The 20,130-nt window shown below is 35.0% G+C and overlaps 1 protein-coding gene and 1 long non-coding RNA gene across 9 annotated transcripts; both read right to left on the minus strand.

The window, feature by feature from the left end:
* Positions 1 to 1,806: 1,806 nt before the first annotated feature.
* On the minus strand, positions 1,807 to 4,289 carry LOC113288658. 4 transcript variants are annotated; one of them, XM_026537765.1, is made up of 4 exons: positions 4,141 to 4,289; positions 3,259 to 3,550; positions 2,449 to 2,532; positions 1,807 to 2,232 (listed from the first exon to the last, which is right to left on the minus strand). In XM_026537765.1, the coding sequence occupies exons 2-4, from the start codon at positions 3,539 to 3,541 to the stop codon at positions 2,219 to 2,221; spliced, it is 381 nt and encodes a 126-aa protein (XP_026393550.1). In that variant the 5' UTR covers positions 3,542 to 3,550; positions 4,141 to 4,289; the 3' UTR covers positions 1,807 to 2,218. The 4 variants fall into 4 exon arrangements, with proteins under 4 accessions (XP_026393550.1, XP_026393547.1, XP_026393548.1 ...); XM_026537762.1 differs by having other exon boundaries at positions 1,807 to 2,239; XM_026537763.1 differs by having other exon boundaries at positions 2,414 to 2,532.
* Positions 4,290 to 8,757: 4,468 nt separating this feature from the next.
* LOC113288659 lies at positions 8,758 to 11,695 on the minus strand. 5 transcript variants are annotated; one of them, XR_003330681.1, is made up of 6 exons: positions 11,571 to 11,695; positions 11,151 to 11,193; positions 10,376 to 10,537; positions 10,162 to 10,256; positions 9,939 to 10,063; positions 8,758 to 9,320 (listed from the first exon to the last, which is right to left on the minus strand). It is a non-coding gene; the product is annotated as an uncharacterized LOC113288659 (long non-coding RNA). The 5 variants fall into 5 exon arrangements; XR_003330678.1 differs by having other exon boundaries at positions 10,162 to 10,537; XR_003330679.1 differs by having other exon boundaries at positions 10,162 to 10,537; positions 11,358 to 11,693.
* Between the last annotated feature and the right edge of the window lie 8,435 nt (positions 11,696 to 20,130).

The raw sequence follows: 20,130 nt of genomic DNA on the forward strand, positions 1-20,130 counted from the left end.
GTTCGTCTAAATGGGGTAAAATGACTGATCTATCTTCAAATTAACCTAAATCTTAAACCATATAATTGCAATTCATTACTATTTTCAGCTAAAAACTAAACCTAAAACAAAACAAAAAAAACAGTTTCATATTCTTCCCATCTTACCAAATTCTATAAACCCTAATTATCATTATTTTGATTTTTTTTATCTACTGCGAATCCAACAAAGCTAGGTAAATCTCCATGAAACCCTTCTACCAGATTTATTCATTGATTTACGTATTTAATGCCAATTTTTAAAAATTATAATCTCTGATTTCTACCTAGAATGGGTTTTTGTGAATCCATCGTATCCATCGATTCTGGATTATTTCTTTGGCTCCATGAAGAACATGCAGCAAAATCAGATAATTATCATTATGGACCGATTCTAGGTAGAAATCAAAATATTTAAATACATCACTAGAATCGGTTTACAAGTGCATGAATATAATTTCGGAGTACTATTTTATTTTTGAACTTTGTGCTTTTACAATCGGTTTTTATGTATGTGGTTGATGAACCGATTATGTCACCTGTATGATGAGATTCCCATACAAGAATCAGTTTTATTTGTATGTCTTATCCGCCGATTTTTATGATTTGATTTTCCCGTGTTTGACTCTACACATAATCGAATTACATGTATGCGTCTGATGCACCGATTGTTTAATCTGATTTTTGTTTTGATTGTACTTTTCGTAGATATGGATTTCAGCCACCTGAATTTTTACGACCGACAAATCCAATAAAGTGATCTTAAGAGGGAGCAAGAGAAAATCTTTGCATTTTATCGAGAGGCCAAGCTAGAGAAGGCTTTGGCAATTGCAGACCAGCTTTCATGTAAGGAACTTAGGGTGCTTGTCAGCTTTGCGGAAAAGAGGAGACAATAAATTATGGATCGGTTGGAGATTGAGGAGATGTTTACATAAATGGATAAAGCTTTAGCAGAAGCTGCTGCTGATGATGCCGTCGATAATGTTGCTGCTGATGGTGATGCTACTACTCATGAAACTGGTGCTCCGGATGCTGCAACTCCCTGATGCTTTGTGATGCTAGCTAATTATAAGTTTAAGTTTTTAAGACTTTTAAGAGTTTGTAATCATCCTACGACTTGTAATTATGGTATGTAATGGTTTATGGTACAATGAGTTTATGCATGATTCAACATATATTTTGTATATACATGCACACAGTCAATGTATGTGTACTATACCTATAAACCGATTTTTTAGGCTTCAATAGTAAATCATTTTATGTAGGTATTCGTATAATCAGATTTTTTATGCATTAAAAATGTCAGTTTTCTGTATCTAGTAAGAATCAGATTACATGTGCAAAAATATGAATCGATTACGGTCGGTGGAAATTTCAAAAAAAAAATTTGTTGATTTTCAGAGCCACGCTACTCTATATACTCTAAAACACACATTTTATGCCTATACGTACAAGCATGGCATCATTTGACTCCGTCAGGGATTTGGGTATAACCAAAACATGGTACTTTGAAAGTCGAGTTGTAGATCTCTCCCCCGTAAGGGTAGAACCTAAAACCTTTTGGGAGAAGATATATAACCAATATATGCGAGATTCTCGTGATCCAAAAGAAGAAGTGTTCACAAATTCATTATAGGTACGAGGTCATTCGAAATGCGATAGTTTCTTTTATAGCAATCCAACAACAGATCTTCAACCGTAGTCACCTAAGCTTTCCCCTTCAACAATTTGCAAGTATTTTTATGGTTTACTAGTATAACACGCACGCGCGATGCGCCTGCCAATCCGGTAAAAAAAAATCAAACTCTTCATTCAATAAAATCCATTTACACAAAATGTGTTTTCATATGCATTTGACACTACATTTCTCAAAGACGAAAAAAAACTTCCATACTCAAGCAAGGTTCATTCTCATCACCAATTTAGAATAAAACGCAGACTCCATGCACCTGCTGTTTGAGCCTCCTCAACAGTCAAAATTGCCACATAACACCATCGCAGCTATTCGTACTAAAAGTTCACAACTTTGTTCAGCTTGACTAAGCAGATGTTCTTGCATATCTTCTATTTGATGCAAAACAGACTTTTTAAACTGATGATAAACATTGAGATCTGCGAAGCAGATTTTCTTTGCATAATCTCTTCAATTTAGACAAATAAGACATTCTCGCATATGCAACATTTAGGAAGCAGTGTATTTTTTATTCCATCCAATCTGGAACCTACGATGCAGCATGAATCATAGATTCACAGGATAAATTTCAGTTCACATAGCTTCTACAACCCTAAAACCAACATTATTTCAAAAAAAAATTCCTTCCTCTAATTCTTCTTTTGAATCTATTCTTGTACTCACATAATTAGTGAATTAATGAAGTCAACAGACATTGTTAAACCTGGTAAATTTCATGCTTTGAGGTGGTTGTATTACAGGTAATATTCTGAAACATCTTTTGATCCTCAACTGGTGTATTCGTCAAAAGTCCTCGCACTGTGCTGGCGATAGATATGGAACCTGCAAAGACATATTTGATTAACACACAAGGACTTTTCCCACAGATGTTTATATTTTCTTTTAATGCTTTGCTCTTTCACATAGATGTTATAAATTGGTAACTTTTTCATATTTCGCATAAGTTTAAGATTGAGAACAATCCTAATGTATATAGAAAAATAAACTGAACTATAATATACCTTCTGCAGTCCATTTACTATTGCAGCAACAAGCCTATTGCTATGAATGGTATCATTACATATATTTCCTCCACCAGAATCATCTAAGAGAGAATGAACTTCCTCTATGCATGAAATCCACATTTAATCTACATTTAACCTGCTCAAATCATCTGGGGCGTCTTTGCAGACTTAAAGATTAAATCCCTAGGGACCTAATTAACCTCCATAGCTACATAATCTGAATAACAAAATTACTCAGTTAGACCAACAACATGTGAGGCTGTTAAATTGTTCCGCTTACACATTAGTCAGTTACAAAGAAGAAATGGACGGTTTTCGATTGAACCTATAATCGCATAAACCCTTTGTGATCTATCCAGCAAGTCAATAGTGGTTATGAGTTGTTCGATCCTTATAAGATGAAACATTAACTAAAGATATAATGTGGTTAATCAGCTGCTCACACACAAATATATCAACTTGGGATAATCAGTTTCATGATATTTTAATATGTAAATCACTAAAAAAGCAAAGTCATAAGTAACATTCAAAGTTGTTGTCTTACTACAACTTGTTCCGGCTTGCTGATTTCTGTTTTCAACAGCTCTTATTCTCTGCATACGATAAGCATTCCTACATCTTTCTAGATGTGCTTCCCTTTCATTTTCGGTCATTAAATTATGCTTTGCTTTAACCGAAATTCGGCGCAGCTGTAGCTGAGAATCTGTTTGGTGTGCATCAAGTTGTCTATAACATTGCCTTTCTTCAACATCTTCTGTTGTACTCAATTCCTGAAGTCGCGCTATTAGTCTCGGACTTCGATGGCGATCAGGGAGCTTGTCCTCCATTATTTAGTTCTGCATTGAAAACCCAAATTTTAATTGCGCAGTATAAGAATGCAAACCAATTTGAACATTATCATGATAGCAAAACCAAAATTCTGTATAGAAACAACCTAAACCAATTTCAATTTAACATTGTTTTTCATAATATGCAACACTAGAACGGAAAAAACAAACATAAGAACCTAAGACCAAAATGAACTTAAATATGTCTATGAAAACAAATTTGCCCTAAATTCACCAATTTTCCCTACATTCAGTGAACTACAGCATGTTTTTCATGACTGATCGACTCTATTTCTTACGGAAGGAGCAGGCTCTTATCCATCAATTAATCCACGCTTCCTCCCAATTTGCCCTGAATTCACCAATTTTCCCTAAATTCGGTGAACCCAACCAATTTTCCCTAATTTAGTATAAGTACCTAACCGATTTGAATTTCAAACCCAAACCAAGCTGAATTTTACATTGTTACTCATAATTGAAACAGTGGACGAAAAAATCAACATAAAAACCTAAAACTAATTTGTACTCCACTCGTAGTTTGTAAAAGTGAACTTAAATCTGCCCTAAAGTTACAAATAGATTTCCGTTCGGATACTTACTTGGAAGATTCCTTCGAGTTAATGGCTTGCATGATCTTCAGCGTTTCTCCAAGTCTTTCATGGTTTCTCGTCTGTGGAAGGAACAGATGAAGGCGATGAGAAAAATAAAAGAGGAAAAAAGAAAAGAAAAATGACCGTAAAAATTGAGTCCAGCGAAATCGACCTTGGTACCTCCGTTCGTCAGTTTAACAAATATACCCTCATGCCCTTTGCAATAAATCTATGAACATTTTTGGAAATCATGCGCTTCATTGTGCTAAAGATGTTGGAAGTAAATTTCGACATGATGTTGTCCGTGATATTACTGTTGATATTTGTTACAAAGCTAGTGTACGAGCTCTCAAGGAGGTTTTTCTGGGTATTGTTTCAGATGAGGATGAAGACTTGAGGCCTGCCGATATTCTTGTTCTCAACTGGAAAAACGGGCAAGATGTCTGTATGGATGTTACTGTTGTCTCTCCCTTTACTGGTGATGGTGTTCGTTCTTTTGTCCCAGAGAAAGCCATTTCTAAGGCAGTTTCAAGGAAGCGTGCTAAATATCTGGACAAGTGCACTTCACTCGGTTATGGTCTGGGGGTCTTGGCCTTCTCTACTTTGGGTGAGCTCGGCGAAGATACTTTATGTTTTTTTTAGCGTCTGAAGAATTGTCTTGTTAATAATGACGCTAGTAGTGGTTATGGTGGTTTTGTTTTTCATAGAGTAGGCATTGCTTTTCAGAGGGGGTTGGTGCCCAGCTTGTTGCTAGGTTGCCAATCAATAGCTTTGTGTGATTTATTTTCAATTTTTAAAAATAATAATTATTTCACAATATTACGCGTTATACCTGGTATCCAGACTTTTAATTTGAGGGTTGTTTTTGTAATATCAGGTTAACACCAAGTTTGTGACCAATCAAAAAAGGCTTCACCAAAAAGACCTCTTTTCTTTATATTAATAAGAAAAGAGGGATAAGGGGCATGGACATGCTTTTAGATGTTTCTCTCGAGTAGATCGTTGGGTGAAATGAAGACAACGTCCTTACAGAAATAAGAATTATCTAGGAGTTGGTAAATAAATATGGAATATGTTTTTGTGTCTCAATATTTTTTTATGTATGTAATACAAATAAATTGTTATAGCCAAGCAACATAATTCCCCATTTTGGTAGTCGGACAGCAAATTTGTCACTTTACACCCAACTATTGAGTGGGCCGCAAATGGATAAACAGGATGACAAACCAAAAGTCATTTGACTCGTACGTTCGCAATAAACTTCATCCCCCAGTGTGTAACCCGAAACTAAAAAATGCAAAAATAAAAATAAAAAATCATGTGCAATCAAAGTTTGAGGGGCTCTGAAAAAAGTTACTTTGGAGTATGCTTATTTCCAATGGCATCACTCAGTATTGAGAATGAATTTAAAATTTTGGATTATAAATAGATGTACCCCTATATTTATATCCGACTTAAAAATGTATTCCCGTTTTTTTCCCATTTACAAATATAGGTTTGTTGGATGTTTTCCATCCAAATCCGTTAGAAAAGTCAATTTCTCGGTCGTCCAGTCAATTTATCCTTGACCGAGATGAGAAAATGAAGTACAAGATTACACTTATACCCTCCCATGGAATTGTAACCATTGATTAGAAATTAAAGATTGAATCTCACCCTTTCGTCTATACCTAATACAGTACCATATTTCTTCTTCATTCTTATTCTGTTCTTCAGTTCCTCTCCGAGCAGCAAAACCTTCGGTCTTTTTCTTCAATTCCTCCTCGAGAAGAAACACGCAAACATCTGCAATCGTTGTTACAAATACAACAACCACCACCACGGCAACACCTTATTTCTATTTTTGTTTTTCTCCTCAATCCCAAGCACTCATGTACTAATTCGTTGCCCTAATTTGAAATTTCTGTTTGTAGAGACTTATTTGATGATGGGTTTTCATACTTATGTGCTATTATGATGCTAAGAATGTTTAATTTGGTGAATTGATCTTTAAATTTCTGCTGCTGTTCGATTTTCTGCAACCCTAATAATTAAATGGATTCATGTTTTCATTTATTTGGTATATTTTCTCTTAATCGATGATACTAGATTCATTTTTCCCCGGGGATTTATATTTAGCTGATTGATATTGGATTCATAATTTAACTATTTTGGTTTCACAGTTCTACTTTGCCCTGTTCGAGTGATATTGGGTGTACTTTTGCATTGATATTAGATTTCATTTCTTACTGTTATGGTTATACTGACGAGATGGATTTATATTTGTTTGATTGTTTTGATTTGAGATTTCTTAAAATAGAATCTTTTTAATTTATATATAGTCCAAAAACTCCAAAGAATAATGCTTCTCTGGTTCATTTTGGTAATAGAAACTAGTGCTCTAGCTGGAGTTTTGATACTTCGATTCTATATTTATATCAACATATGGCCTCCATAGCTGCAAAGAAAACAAGTGTTGCATAGTTGAGTGTGAAGTTTTTTTGGGATTTTGGTGCGGTTAAAATGTTGATATGTCGATGTTTTGTAGTGCGGAGTGGCTTCACACGGACTCAAAAAGAACAATTGTAGGAGTGGATATGGACCTTGAGAAACTTGAATGGAGCTTAAGGAATAATGTTGATTCAAATGGGTTCTGTAAGTCTTATGTTTGTGAATATATGTTGGTATTCTTCTTTAGCAGTAATTTGAGTGAAAAGTAGTCTTATACTACATCAGTCACATTATTAAATTCTCCAATCTCTCTTTTGAAGTGGGTTGGGTGTCGTTTAGACTATTTGTTGATTGCATTTCATGCTATTTAATAGTAGTCGACATACCTGTGTGATTTTTATTTGACTCTCCCCAGTGAGTTATACACTTACGTTTTAGTTGTTGAAAATAGAAATCTTTGAATTTTTATCTTGTATGTGGCACTGTAACTCCTGCTTGGGTGGAAGTCCATATATAAGACTGCAATGTTTTGACCAATGCAAGGCATAATAACACCTTTATGAACACATGAACAAAGGTAGTCCAATACATAATAACACCTTCATGTCTATATTGACATAAATTGTGCACTGTTTACACCTAATTGGTAGTGAACTGAACCATCTATAATTTACATATACGGTATAGCTAAATTTCTTTGTTACATGAATAGGTTAACCACTCTCATGCTCCAGAGATAAATGGACTTGCATCTAATGACTAAAAATGTCAGTTAATGTTCTACATGCAGAGCTTTACCAATAAGGCTTCAACTAGGGATGTAATGAAACTTAAGGATGCTAGGCTGGAGGATGTTCTTAATTGGTTGAAATAACTTTAATAGATTGCTGTAAGATTATTCATTCGATTGTAATTATTCCATTGATCCTGAAAAGAAAATGTTGATTCATAATGCATAAAGGATGAATCGGCTGAGTGATCAAGTTACATTTTGGCATGGGGTACGAATCCAATTAGTTGAGAATAAGGTTGCATTTGTGAGACTCCCACGAACCTGGTGCTTTTGTTTTCCTTATTTTCATAATGCAATCTTTCCTGGAGTTTAAGAGGAGATATAGTTTTATTTTTCGACAAATAATCCGCTGAAGTTTGCAGGTTCTTGTTCTTGTTGTGTATGTAATATTGGTGCTACCTCAGGAGATACCATCTCCACGCTGGTTGCTTCTGTAGAAGTTCAGGGTAAAGCAACATTATAGAAATACAAGGAAATAGCCATTGCAAGACTAAGCAAATTGAGAGGTTGGTCGTCTGGTGGTAAAGTATCTCAGATACATTTGTACAGGTAATGCAAGATATTTTACCTTGTTTGTGTGTTAGGGAACGTTCAAGAGATGTTACTGTTTGGCTAGATCCTATGCAAATTGTAAGTGTCAGGAAAGATGGCAAACACAAGGATAATTGTATAGTAATTTGTATTTTTTTTTATGTTTGATGATCAGATTACAGTTGTGACTTTGAACATGAATAAAATCGAATATACCATGGAATATATATGGATCATAAATTTGAGTATTTGTGAATGTGTTTTGATTTGAGTAACGAAACTGGGTGAAATTTGCTCAATAATGTTTGCAGAACAATGACAATTTTTTTTTCCTTTAACCACTGCGACATGCAGCTAATTCTGTTCTAGAGATGTGGGACCACCTTTGGGGTGCCACGTGACAATGTAGATATGAGTGTACATAACACACGCTTTACCAGGGACTGATCTGAATTAACAGTTGAATCGGCAATTTGAAGTAGTTGAATAGGTTACCTGTGAACTCAGTGATTTAAAGGACTGAAAAGTCTTTTTAAGTGGACTTAACCGCTGACATGGAGGTTAACTTTCCGTTAGCCGTTTTTTCAAAAAAACGGTCAAAACAGGAGTACATTTGTAAATGTGAAAAAAACGGGGGTACATCTGTATGCGCCCAAAAAAACAGGGGTACATCTGTATTTCACCCTAAAATTTTCCGTCACCCTACTCGCTATGTTCTAACGTAATTTCCAAGATTATTAAAGTAGAACTCCAAAAGTGATTCGACATGTCTCACCAAGTCTTCAGAAAAATTCAAGTATGATTTATGTCCTTACCAAATATCTATTATACATGTACATAATGATGGATGTTAATAAGCAATGCAGCAATTTGATCGAATTTGTAAAATATTTTCTTAAGGGAGTATATTTAAAGAACAGTATATGTGAAACATGTTTATAAAGATATAACACAATCTTAAATGCTTTAATTTAGTCTAAAACAGTAAGTTAGGTAATATCTACCATTACTTATTTTAACAATCACCGGAAATTTATGCATGTGTGGATTCATTTTGAAAGTTAAGAGTTTGATATGTAACTTCCCAAACCGTACGAAGGTCATATATGCAAAAGTGGTTCATCATTACCACATAAGACCATGGATCTCTTCCCTTTTTTAAATTTAAGTCACCTTCGACATAGGTCAGAGGAGAACCTCTGGATACACCACAATCATTGTTCCACTGTCATATTCAGGGAGCACCAACCTTAATTTCCTTGTTGCCGGAATCTTGACAATGCTACTCAATATTATATGTATTGGTGATAGTTTCTTCTAGAACCTTTTATCCATGCCTCATCATTACTTCCCAAGCTCCGGTACTGAAACCCCCATGCCTGCTCTCGGCTATTGTAGGAGAAACATAAAGGCCACCTGACCACTCACTCAGTAACTGCAACACATTAGTAGTGAAATAAGTAAAAGAACAATTATATGCAGCCATACAGTAATAGCATCATGTACGACAATTAGCTCATTAAACTTATCGACAAGTATTCAAAGAGTTTATGGACTGTAGTGTTTAACAAAGTAATTTCCTGTAATAAATATCATGGCCATGGAAGTTTGACATAAAAGATACAGTTATGTAGTTTCCCTTTGTGTAAAGCATAAGAAATGTGCAAAAAAACAGAGGTTGGATGTATTGTAAAATCATATACAATTATGGATTATGGCTAAGTAGCGAAAAAATAAAAAATTGAGAGTTGTGGAATACTTATTACAAACTAATCGATGATGTTAAAGAAGTGTCTCTAATTCATCAGCAACTTGGTTCACACATATGTACTGGAAAATAATTTGTAAACCATGTTGAGGAATAGCAGGGAAAAACGGGGTTAAATTAGGAATTGACGTAAGCCTACCTTTGTATTTCGTGATAAGTGTATAGAACTATACATGTTGCGTAAGGAACTAACCTATACCTAAGCACATCAACCTGATGCGAATTATTATAGCACTTATAGGACGAAATCTCAAACACACAGTTATAAGAGAAGGAGGGGTATACCTTGATAATTTCCATAAAAGTGGAGCGGCTATCACTACAGACTCTGGGTTGGATTCTGCACTAACTGTATCATTGCTGACATGATTCGCAGAAGCACCACAAAGAATAATTTTAAATTTGGTACCCTAACATAAGAATCATTATTTGATGAGTGTGAGTGTATGGAACATGCATATGTGGTAGATAGACAAACAAAATGAGAGTGATAGAGAAGAACCTGTACCTGAGGTTCTCAATAGTAATCTCAGGTATCTGGGTAGCCACCAGGACGCTGAAGTTGGTAGACGTTAGTGATAATTTTTAGTACACCAATGATATCTTGGGGTACAAAGGTTCAGGCAATGTTAGAATACATGCAAATAACCTGGTAAATTAAGTTTGACAAATGGTATGCCCGTGAAACGAATAAAAAGTGAGCTAGCGCAAGAGAGAATAACCTTTCTTCCTATTAGGAGCTGCAGAGAGAACAACTTCATGAAACTATGTTCCGGTATTCAGAGCATGAGTCATAACACATACCGTGGCCCGTATCAGGTTGTGGCGTATACTACTCGATTGATGGCCATAAACGCAAAAGCAAGTTGATTTTGCTCATTTCTCTGTGAAGTTCAGATGGACATATTGACACGATTTTAGAGAACAGAAACAGGTGAACATGATTGACCATATCAAAGCACATTGGCTAATGGTCCACATCGCTTTGACATTTCCCTTTGAAAGAAACAAACCCCACTTTATCCAATTCACACATAGTTTAGTATCCATATAAAGAATTATACACATTTACTAAAATAAAGATAAAATGATATAGGGAACTAATCATCATACCATGTTCAAAACCATAACCAATAGACATTAGTCGTGCTCCTTTATGTTGATATCAAAATTGAGTATTTTCAAGTTGTTTCTCATCATTATGAGAAGTTTCAAACTGTAGTTCGACGTAAAACTGACAAATTCAAGAGAAATAAAAATGGGATAAAAATTAAAGGACCGGAGCATTTCTAGATATCCACATTTCTAGGTACCAAATCAAATTGATAGTGGAGTACATTAACATTAATTTTATTCATCGTTTAAATCCAAGCACATTTTCTTTTGTTATCTGAAATTAATTCTTTCAAAGGTACACCTCCAATCAGGCTCAATCGACAACTCTATACAAATTTGGAATCGAAAATTAAAATGCAAGAGAAAAGAAAAGTGCAATACCTTAAAAAGATATTTGCTCTTCAAGGGAACATCATATGATGACCTAACATTAGAAACATGGGGAAAAAAAATCAATAATTAGGGTTTATCAAAATGTTTAAAATAAAGAACAAAATTATTAGAAATCAAGATTCTTAAGTATATATTGCAAACTGAAAAGTCTAGAATCAATCTTCCAGGTTTTTGTGACAATTGAAACTCAATTACATCATTTAAGGAAAGCTTTCGATCTCTTCATAATCATGTTTCAGAGGAAGGAAAAAATTATTGGTGCGAGCAACCAAAATATGGTTTTATTTCTTCTTCTCTGGAAAATAACAACCGTAGATTTATGATTTGGGAGAGTAAACAACATGATTGTTCAAATCCAAAATCTAAAGTTGGATAAGACAGTTAATGGTTGTATGAAAAATATCAAACCTAGTTGTGAACGACAATGAAATGAAATAGAGTCTGGGGTGAGGAAAAAGAAATAGAAATTTATGATCTCGCCTTGTAAAATAAAATTCTCGTCTCTTTTGCTGTGGAACTTGGAACGACAATCGTGAATGAATTAAAAAATAAAACAAAAAGGTTCTATTAGTAGTGCGTAGGAAGGAGGGAGGAACCACAACCTTAGATTTATCTATTGGGAAGATAAATCCTGACCACTCTTTACATAGGCAAAGTTATCCAAATTGTGCCATGTATTCTAGAAGATTTTTACGTAAGCTAAGTTGTTTGATCTTCTAAGTAAACATCACTAACAAAGTAAGTTTGTGTTGTGTTTTTGTAGGAGGAAGTCGTAAAAGCGCACAACTTGAAGGAAAAGGGAGAAGTATTTACATATGATCAAAGCTATAAATTCATGTTATCCAAAATTCCGGAGTATGCCCCTAACTTTATGGAGGCTTTTGTTGAACTGAACGGAGATTCCTCCGATGGAGATTGATAGTTTTAGAAGTCTTTATATATATATTGTGGGTAAATCTCTATGTAAATCCTTATGAAACTATAACTCGTCTACTAGGGTCCACTAGGAGTTGAAAGGCTTGATGCGCGTGCTAAGTGTATCCGTGATTCCTATGAAAAAGAGTAGAATTGAAATGAATGAACATGTCTCGAAAGTGTGAATGGATTTTTTTTCTGATGAAAATAAATCAATCGGTTTATATAAGACTAATAAAAGATCGATTGTGAAAATCGGTTTTTATGTATACATATGTTAACCATGACAGGGGAAGCTATCGATGTATTCTGATTTTTGTAGACAGAATTAGACCGTTATAGAGGAGTTAGATAGAGAGACCCTTTATCCTCTTTCCTTTTCATTTTGGTGGTGGAAGTCCTAGTATAGAGTAGGCTGTCAGCGAAGGAAGAGTAAGACGTTTTGAGGTGGCTATAAGAGGCACTACTATCTCTTATTTATAATTTGTAGACGATACAATTATCTTTCTCAACGCTTCTAAGAATGAGGTAAGAAGATTGCACATAATTCTTGTTACATATGAGGTCTTAATCGGTCTTCAATTGAACTTGGAGAAAAGTCCATCATTAGTATAGAGGTTGATAATTTAGTGGAGAAATTAGCTTTAGAGCTTGATTGCAAAACGTCGACTCTGCCAATAACTTATCTAGGATTTCTAGTGGGTGCTTCTCATAGAAATGTTTGAAATCTTGGATGTGATGATTGCGAGAATACATAAGAAGTTATCCATTCGTAAAAGTAAAATCTTAAATAAAGATGGAAGGTAACGTTGATTAAAACTGTTGTACAAAGTCTACCAACCTATTTGTCACTTTTTCACATGCCTGCTTCAGTTAGAAGCTAAATTTTATAATGATTAGATTTTTATTGGGCTCTAATGATAATGGAAAAAAATGAGTTGGGTCTCTTGGAAGCAGGTAAGTAAACGAAAAATTTATGGAGGGATGAGAATAAGAAAATTGAGAATTGTGAAAAGGATGATATTCGCAAAATAGTTATGGAGGTTCTCGAAGGAAAAAGATACTTTGTGAAGGAGGATTCTTACTGAAAATTGTGGTACGGACCCAAACTTTCTGGTACCAGATGAAACAAAGATTAAAATTGGGTGTAGTATGTGGAAAATGATCCTAAAGACTAGAGAAGAGTTTCAAAAGTACGTGGAAATAAAGGTTATAAGAGGAGGAAAATCAAGGTTTTGGCATATTGGTGGTTTCAAAAGTATGTTTTGAAACTAAAATACCCAGACTATTTAGAATAAGTCCTCAAAAGAAGTGGTATCCCAGAGGTAATGGGCGGCTATTGGTCTCCAAACTTCAGTAGACCGTTAAATCCATATGAGAGGATCGATCTTTTAGAATTGCGAGACAACATGAACTCTCTAAAAATTCAAGAAGGTACATGAAAAGGTGGAGGTACAACAACCACAACCAATATTTATATTAGCAATCTTTATGGACTAACTCCAATATATTTCCAAGAGAATCAACTAGACTCAATCTTATCAAAGTATATCAAAGAGTTATATTATCTCGATCTCTCGATTTAATTCTTATTCAAGCAAATAGAAATCTGCGAATTTTATTAAATAGAAGAGAGATAACTTGGATGGAACCAAATACCAATATCCAAGTGTCAATCAATATAAATCAACAACCAAAGGTTGGATATTCTAATTGATTGAACTTAACGCACAACCTATGATATTTCAATTATATAACAAAATATAACGCGGAATAGAAATAACACAGCCACCAGAATATTTGTTAACTAGGAAACCGCAAATGCAGAAAAACCCCGGGACCTAGTCCAGATTGAACACACACTGTATTAAGCCGCTACATACATTAGCCTACAACAAACTAACTTCGTTCTGGACTGTAGTTGAACCCCAATAAATCTCACACCGATCCAGGGTACAGTTGTGCTCCTTACGTCTCTGATCCTAGCAGGATACTACGCACTTGATTCCCTTAGCTGATCTCACCCACAAATAAGAGTTGCTACGACCCAAAGTCGAAGATTTTAATAAACAAATCTGTATCACACAAAAAGGCTACGGTAATAAATAAATATGTCTCCCACAGAAATACCTACAAGTTTTGTTCATTCTTTTGATAAATCAAGGTGAATAGGAACCAATTGATAACCCAGACTTATATTCCCGAAGAACAGCCTAGTATTATCAATCACCTCACAATAATCTTAATCGACGCGGCGAAAGAAGATATTGTGGAATCACAAACGATGAGATGAAAGTGTTTGTGATTACTATTATATCTTGCCTATTGGAGATATCAATCTCAAGTCAATCTTTACGATTGTACTCAATACGATGAAAACAACAAGATCAGATCACACAACTACAAGAAAGTAGTAGCAGTCTGGCTTCACAATCCCAATGAAGTCTTCAAGTCGTTAACCTACAGGGTCTCGGTAGAAACCTAAGGTTAAAGGTGAATCGACTCTAGCTTATACAACTAGTATCACACAGGAGGTGTGGGTATTAGATTTCCCAGTTGCTAGAATTCTCCTTTATATAGTCTTTCAAATCAGGGTTTGCAATCAATGTTAGCTTAGTAACAAAGCATTCAATTTTCACTGTTAGATGAAAACCAGATTAGATTCAAGCTAATATCTTTCAACCGTTAGTCGAAAACTTAGCTTGTTACACACAAATGAAATGCACATTTTTTAGGTTTATATAACCGTATCCAAACATGTAAATTTTTTGGTTCAACAATAGTTAACCAAATGGTTAGCCATATGAGCACTTTCATATTAACCATGTTCTTCTTCACCATAACTAGTTCAAATGACTCAAATGAACTAGTTAGAGAGTTGTTAAATTGCTTAGATATTATAGAAGTATACAAGACACAATCAAAATAGACCTCTTTCCTCTCTTACCTCTCCCCTCTTTCCTCTTCTTCCAACGGCTATTTTCCTTCAACCTTTCTTTCTTCTATGTTATTATTCCTCTTCTTATGAATTCTGAGTAAATTTCCCATCTGGTTTTCGTCCCCAAGCCAGATGGGTATCTAAGAAGAGGGGACAGTCATCGATTGTTGCTCTGATTCTGTTCAAATTCTATTTATGGGTGATCTGAGATTGGAATGAATGTTCGACATCTTTTAGCATTGCATCTGGCACTGAGTTATAAACATGAGTATCAACATTCATTCACATAGTTTCTTAACTTGCATGAGTTATTAGCATTCGTTCACATAATTTCTTAAATTGCATACTTTAGATCCCTAAAAGAATATTTCAAAATGTTTCAGGTAATCTCTTTGATTATGTCGGATTTTTATAATTTGCTTTGAATTTATACGTTCTTTCGGGTTTTCAGTCAATGTTTATATCTGGTCTGCAACTTTATTCATCGTGCTATTTTGCTTTTGTGGATGATTGATCTTCTTTGTTATTTAACTGAAATTACCATTTCAGAATTCCCAGAATAACTTTAGACTTATTATAGACTTAAATTTGAACTGCACTGGGATAAAACAAGAGAAATTCAGAGATATAACACAACAACTGCACTGGGATAACACAAGAGTAATACAAAGACATTCTTTTAATAGTAAATCCTAAATTACTTAGAAAATTAGTTTTTTCTTCTTGGTTTTCTTCTCTATCTTTTTGGATTATAGGTTCCCTGATTCTCTCCCTCAGAATCACTTTCTTCTATTATTCCCCCTTCTCTTTCTTGCTGGTAGATTGCGGACTTTTCATGGACGAATACACAATCCATGCCTCGTGGATACTCAGTGAGAAAATAGGTAGAGGTTACCGTTACTCCGGTAGCCAATCGAACTTGTAGATATTTGATAGCCTGCTTTCCGAGCCGTTCCTTCTCTTCTTTGCTCAAATTGCACAGGGCTAGCCTTTGTTCCTGTGCGGGATATAAGAATGCTTCCCGTTAACAATTGGTGCAGCGATAATATTGCATCCTATGCAATTCCCTTCTTGACATCGAATCACTTTGGTTGATGATATGGAGGCACCTAAAGGAATTCTGAAATGATGGCATGCCATCTCTTTTTTCTTTGCTCTTAGCCTCTATTTTGTTGTTCTGCTGCTCCGGTGATAACTTGGGTTTATATACATCAGATTATCTCTTGGTTTCTCCTAAGAATTAAATCTAATTTCTTTCTTTACGTTTTCTTTAAGCCTGATTCAGTCCCCTTATCTTCTTGTTTTCTTCGTATTCTTCATTTATTTGGAGAATGGAACGATGCATTATTGATTTACAGGCTACACTAAACATCAATTTATTCGTGTATCTAATAGATACTCTCTCTTCTTCTCTAGTGCTTCCTTTTTGATTTTTTCCCTTGTTATTGATTTTCATAGCATCTATTCTACTATTTAGGCTCTTCGACTAGTCTAGTCTTTTTATAACCTTGACTAAACTTTTCTTTCTCTTGAGTTATCCTTACGTGCAGACTTAACCATATTATCTCCTTAGAATCAAATTTTTATGCTATCTCCAACCTATGATGAAGTTTTTGTCGCTGATTTTTGACAACTCTGAGCTGCTTAAATAAAAAATTTATTGCAATCTGTGACAGATTGCTTTCTCATTTAAATTTTTCTGTTGGTTTTTGATTGGACGAGGTTTTTTCCTTAACTTCCCCAATTTTTACTTTATCACTATTCTCGAGAATTCAAATTTGTGTGTCTTTCTCACGTGACTTTATTTCTTTAGCTTCTTTTGTGCTGTTATATTATACACATGTGTTTTAAGATAACTTCATTTACTTCTCTTCTCTGTGTTTTTACTCCTTTTATCTTTTATGGCTTTGGTATCCCTCCTCCTCTTTCTTTATGAGTAACCATAACTACAACTTACACAAATACCTGAGTGGGCTTTCCATGGCTCAGAGATATGCCAACTATACCAATGTTGGCATATTACCTACTCCACCCGCGTTAATGAGAGATTATGGAATTAAAGACAACAATATTCTAGCTAGAATTTTCTCAACTGAATCATATAAAACTGAAGATATTATAGGTGTTTTACGTCATTTTTGGGGGATGAATATAGGATTCCAAATCAGGGAGGTGGATCCAAATCTCTTCATTATTACTTTTCATACTTCTAGCGATCTCAAGTGGATTGCCTTGAACGGTCCATGGTACCCTTATGGTAATGTAATTAGCAAGATCTGCTTTTCCAGGTATCCAAATATCAACTGATGTAGTTAAAGAGATCCATCTTTGGGCATGCATATCAAATACTAAACATGAACATAGAGCTCGAGAACGCATTGGCTTAATAGCTAGTAGAATTTGGGTTGTTAGACAAGTAGAAAGAGGTAGTTTTGACTGCGAACCAAGAGTGCTAATATGTTTAACATCGAAAAACCACTAGTTAAGAAACTCCTAGTTAGAGTAGCTAATTACCCCATCAGAGAACCGTTTTCTCTTACCTTAATCTACCATTTAAGTTCTGCTCTCACTGCAACCGTTTTGGACATAAGATTAACCAGTGTGCCATTCTTCAACATCACCCTTTAGAAGACATATACGACATTTCAATGCCTTCTCCAGGGCCAGCCGATGATATTTTTGTCTTAGACAACACACCTATCCAAATCTGGAATCCTCAAGGTACTGCTGATGCTCATGGGAATATGGAGTCAGTAGAGGAGTTTTTAGCTTTACCGGGAAACAGAGAAACTTTGTTTGAGTTCTATAGAGAAGATCATCCTGTGTTTGAGCCACCTGCGGAACCTTCTCTCTCGAATAATGTTGCTGTTTCAAACCGTGAATATGAGGTTTTAGAGACATTAACGTATGACGAAGAAATTCCTTTAGCCGCGGACTCTATTTTAGGAAAGAGAACCTACCCTTTTAACTTTCCAAAAAACTTCATACCTTTGCATGGTTCTTCTGCTAAATCGGATGAATCGGGTAACTCATAGACTCGTAGAGTCATCAATGCCATGGGACTGGTACAACTTACTATAGATCAGGATAGTGGATTGCGACAAGATATAGTTATTCCGGAGTTACCCAGACTGGAATAAGAACCAATTTTAGAACGGGAACACGTTCAGGTTAGCCGCAGATTGTCATTCTCATCTCCTCCCTTTGTTTATGCAAAGGAAAGTCTTTCTCCCACCATCTCTTTCGATTCAGTGAAATCTTCCTCAGCTGTTTTGCATAATAAGTCATCTGAGTCAAGTCTCATTGCATTGCATCCATTTGATTCATCGCCATTTATTCTACCAAAATCTGCATTTTCTTTATCGGTTCCAGATTTCTGTTCATCTTCATCTTCTGAGGGTCTTCAAATTTTATTTCTCAATCTGATCATTTGCATTCATTCAACCAATATGGTTCCAATCTCAAAGAACATAATCAAGCAACAGATGAATACTTACCAATCCCCTTCAATCTGGACTCCCCGTCTGCGCCTAAGGTCGAAAATCAGGTAACCCTTAATAACCCAAAATCCATTCTTTTTTATTATTAGCTTTGTTTCCATTCGTTTAAGATTTTTAATTTTTGCCTGATTGATTGATACATGCTAGAACTTATATTTACTCACAAATCTGATTTATGCATAAATTCATTTAGAACTCTTCATTAATCTTATATGAATTGTGAATTAGGTCTAGATTTCTTGGCTAATTTAGCACTTTTTTAGTATCATAATTTCTCTCTATTTTGAATTATGAAAATTATAGCTTGGAATGTGCAAGGGGGCGGGAACCCCTTTACACAAAATCATCTGAAACGATTAATTAGTAATGATAATTAAACCTGAAATTCTTTTTATTTTTGAAACTAAATCTAAAAGACCCTTAGTTAAAACCATGCTTAAAGATTATCCGAATACTCATATAGTGGACCTTGTGGGTTCAGCCGGGGGTTTAGCACTAGGCTGGGTGGATGGATTTTCCTTTGAAATTATGCATTGGAATCTTAATATGATTAATATTCTTGTGCAAACCAACTCTGATTCAAAACCTTGGTTGCTAACCTTCTTTTATGGTAGTCCATATCCAAACAACATAAATGTATCTTGGGATTTTCTCTCTGACATAGCCAATCAGGTAGATAGAAATTCTTTGCCTTGGGTCTTATTAGGGGATCTCAACATGATATTTAGTCAAGAAGATAAATTAGGGGGCCCACCTTTCAAACAATCAGATAGCGAATATTATCAAAGAATTCTAGATAGAGCAGACCTCACTGACTTAGGATTTAAAGGGTACGAATATACCTGGAATAATCATAGAGAAAAAAATGCTAACATACAAGAAAGGCTGGATAGAGCTGTAGCCAATACTGAATGGACTACAAAATTTCAGAATGCTGAATTATCTCATCTAGTACCGGTAGGTTCTGACCACTGACCAATAGCATTAACCTTAGATACTACTCATACTAAGTCATCTCATACTTTCAAGTTTTACGACACATGGCAAAAAGAGAGCTCTTGTGTCCAAACCATCAAAGCTTCTTGGAACCATGATATAATAGAGAACCCTACTAATTCATTGATTTTGAACCTAGAAACAGTACAAACAAACTTAGACTACTAGAGAAAACATATCTTTGGCCTACCAGCTAAACAGATCAAACAATTACTTTTCCAAATTGACAAACTGAACAATTCAAACTTTGTTTTTCAGAAGGAAATCAAGATTAAGGAGAAACTAAGTCAACTAGAAAACCTCTATGCTACACAAGAAGCCATAGCCAAACAACAATATAGGGATAACCTGGTTCAATTAGGAGAAAAGAACACCAAATACTTTCACACAAAAACTATGAAGAGAAGAAAGTGGAACAATATAGAATCAATTGTCAGAAAAGATAATGAAGTAACATTCAAAAGAGATGAAATTCAGGAAACCTTGAATGATTATTTCTCTCATCTTTTCTCTGCCTCTCCTCCCCCTGCTAGCAACCCTCTTATTTTTCAGAATATTGTTCCTTGTATCTCCCATGAGGAAAATGTGGCCCTGAACTCTATTCCTTCTTATGATGAAA

This window comes from Papaver somniferum, chromosome 6 (genome assembly GCF_003573695.1).
Source record: "Papaver somniferum cultivar HN1 chromosome 6, ASM357369v1, whole genome shotgun sequence".
NCBI lineage: Eukaryota > Viridiplantae > Streptophyta > Magnoliopsida > Ranunculales > Papaveraceae > Papaver > Papaver somniferum.

What these genes read in the sequence shown, in the direction of transcription:
- LOC113288658 (XM_026537762.1), bottom strand. Translation starts at nt 3,541, where the DNA reads ATGGAGGACAAGCTCCCTGATCGCCATCGAAGTCCGAGACTAATAGCG. An exon ending in GCAAGCCGGAACAAGTTGTA is followed by an intron (nt 2,533 to 3,258) that starts GTAAGACAACAA and finishes ATGTCTTTGCAG; the next exon opens with GTTCCATATCTATCGCCAGC. An exon ending in GATGTTTCAGAATATTACCT is followed by an intron (nt 2,240 to 2,448) that starts GTAATACAACCA and finishes GCTGCATCGTAG; the next exon opens with GTTCCAGATTGGATGGAATA.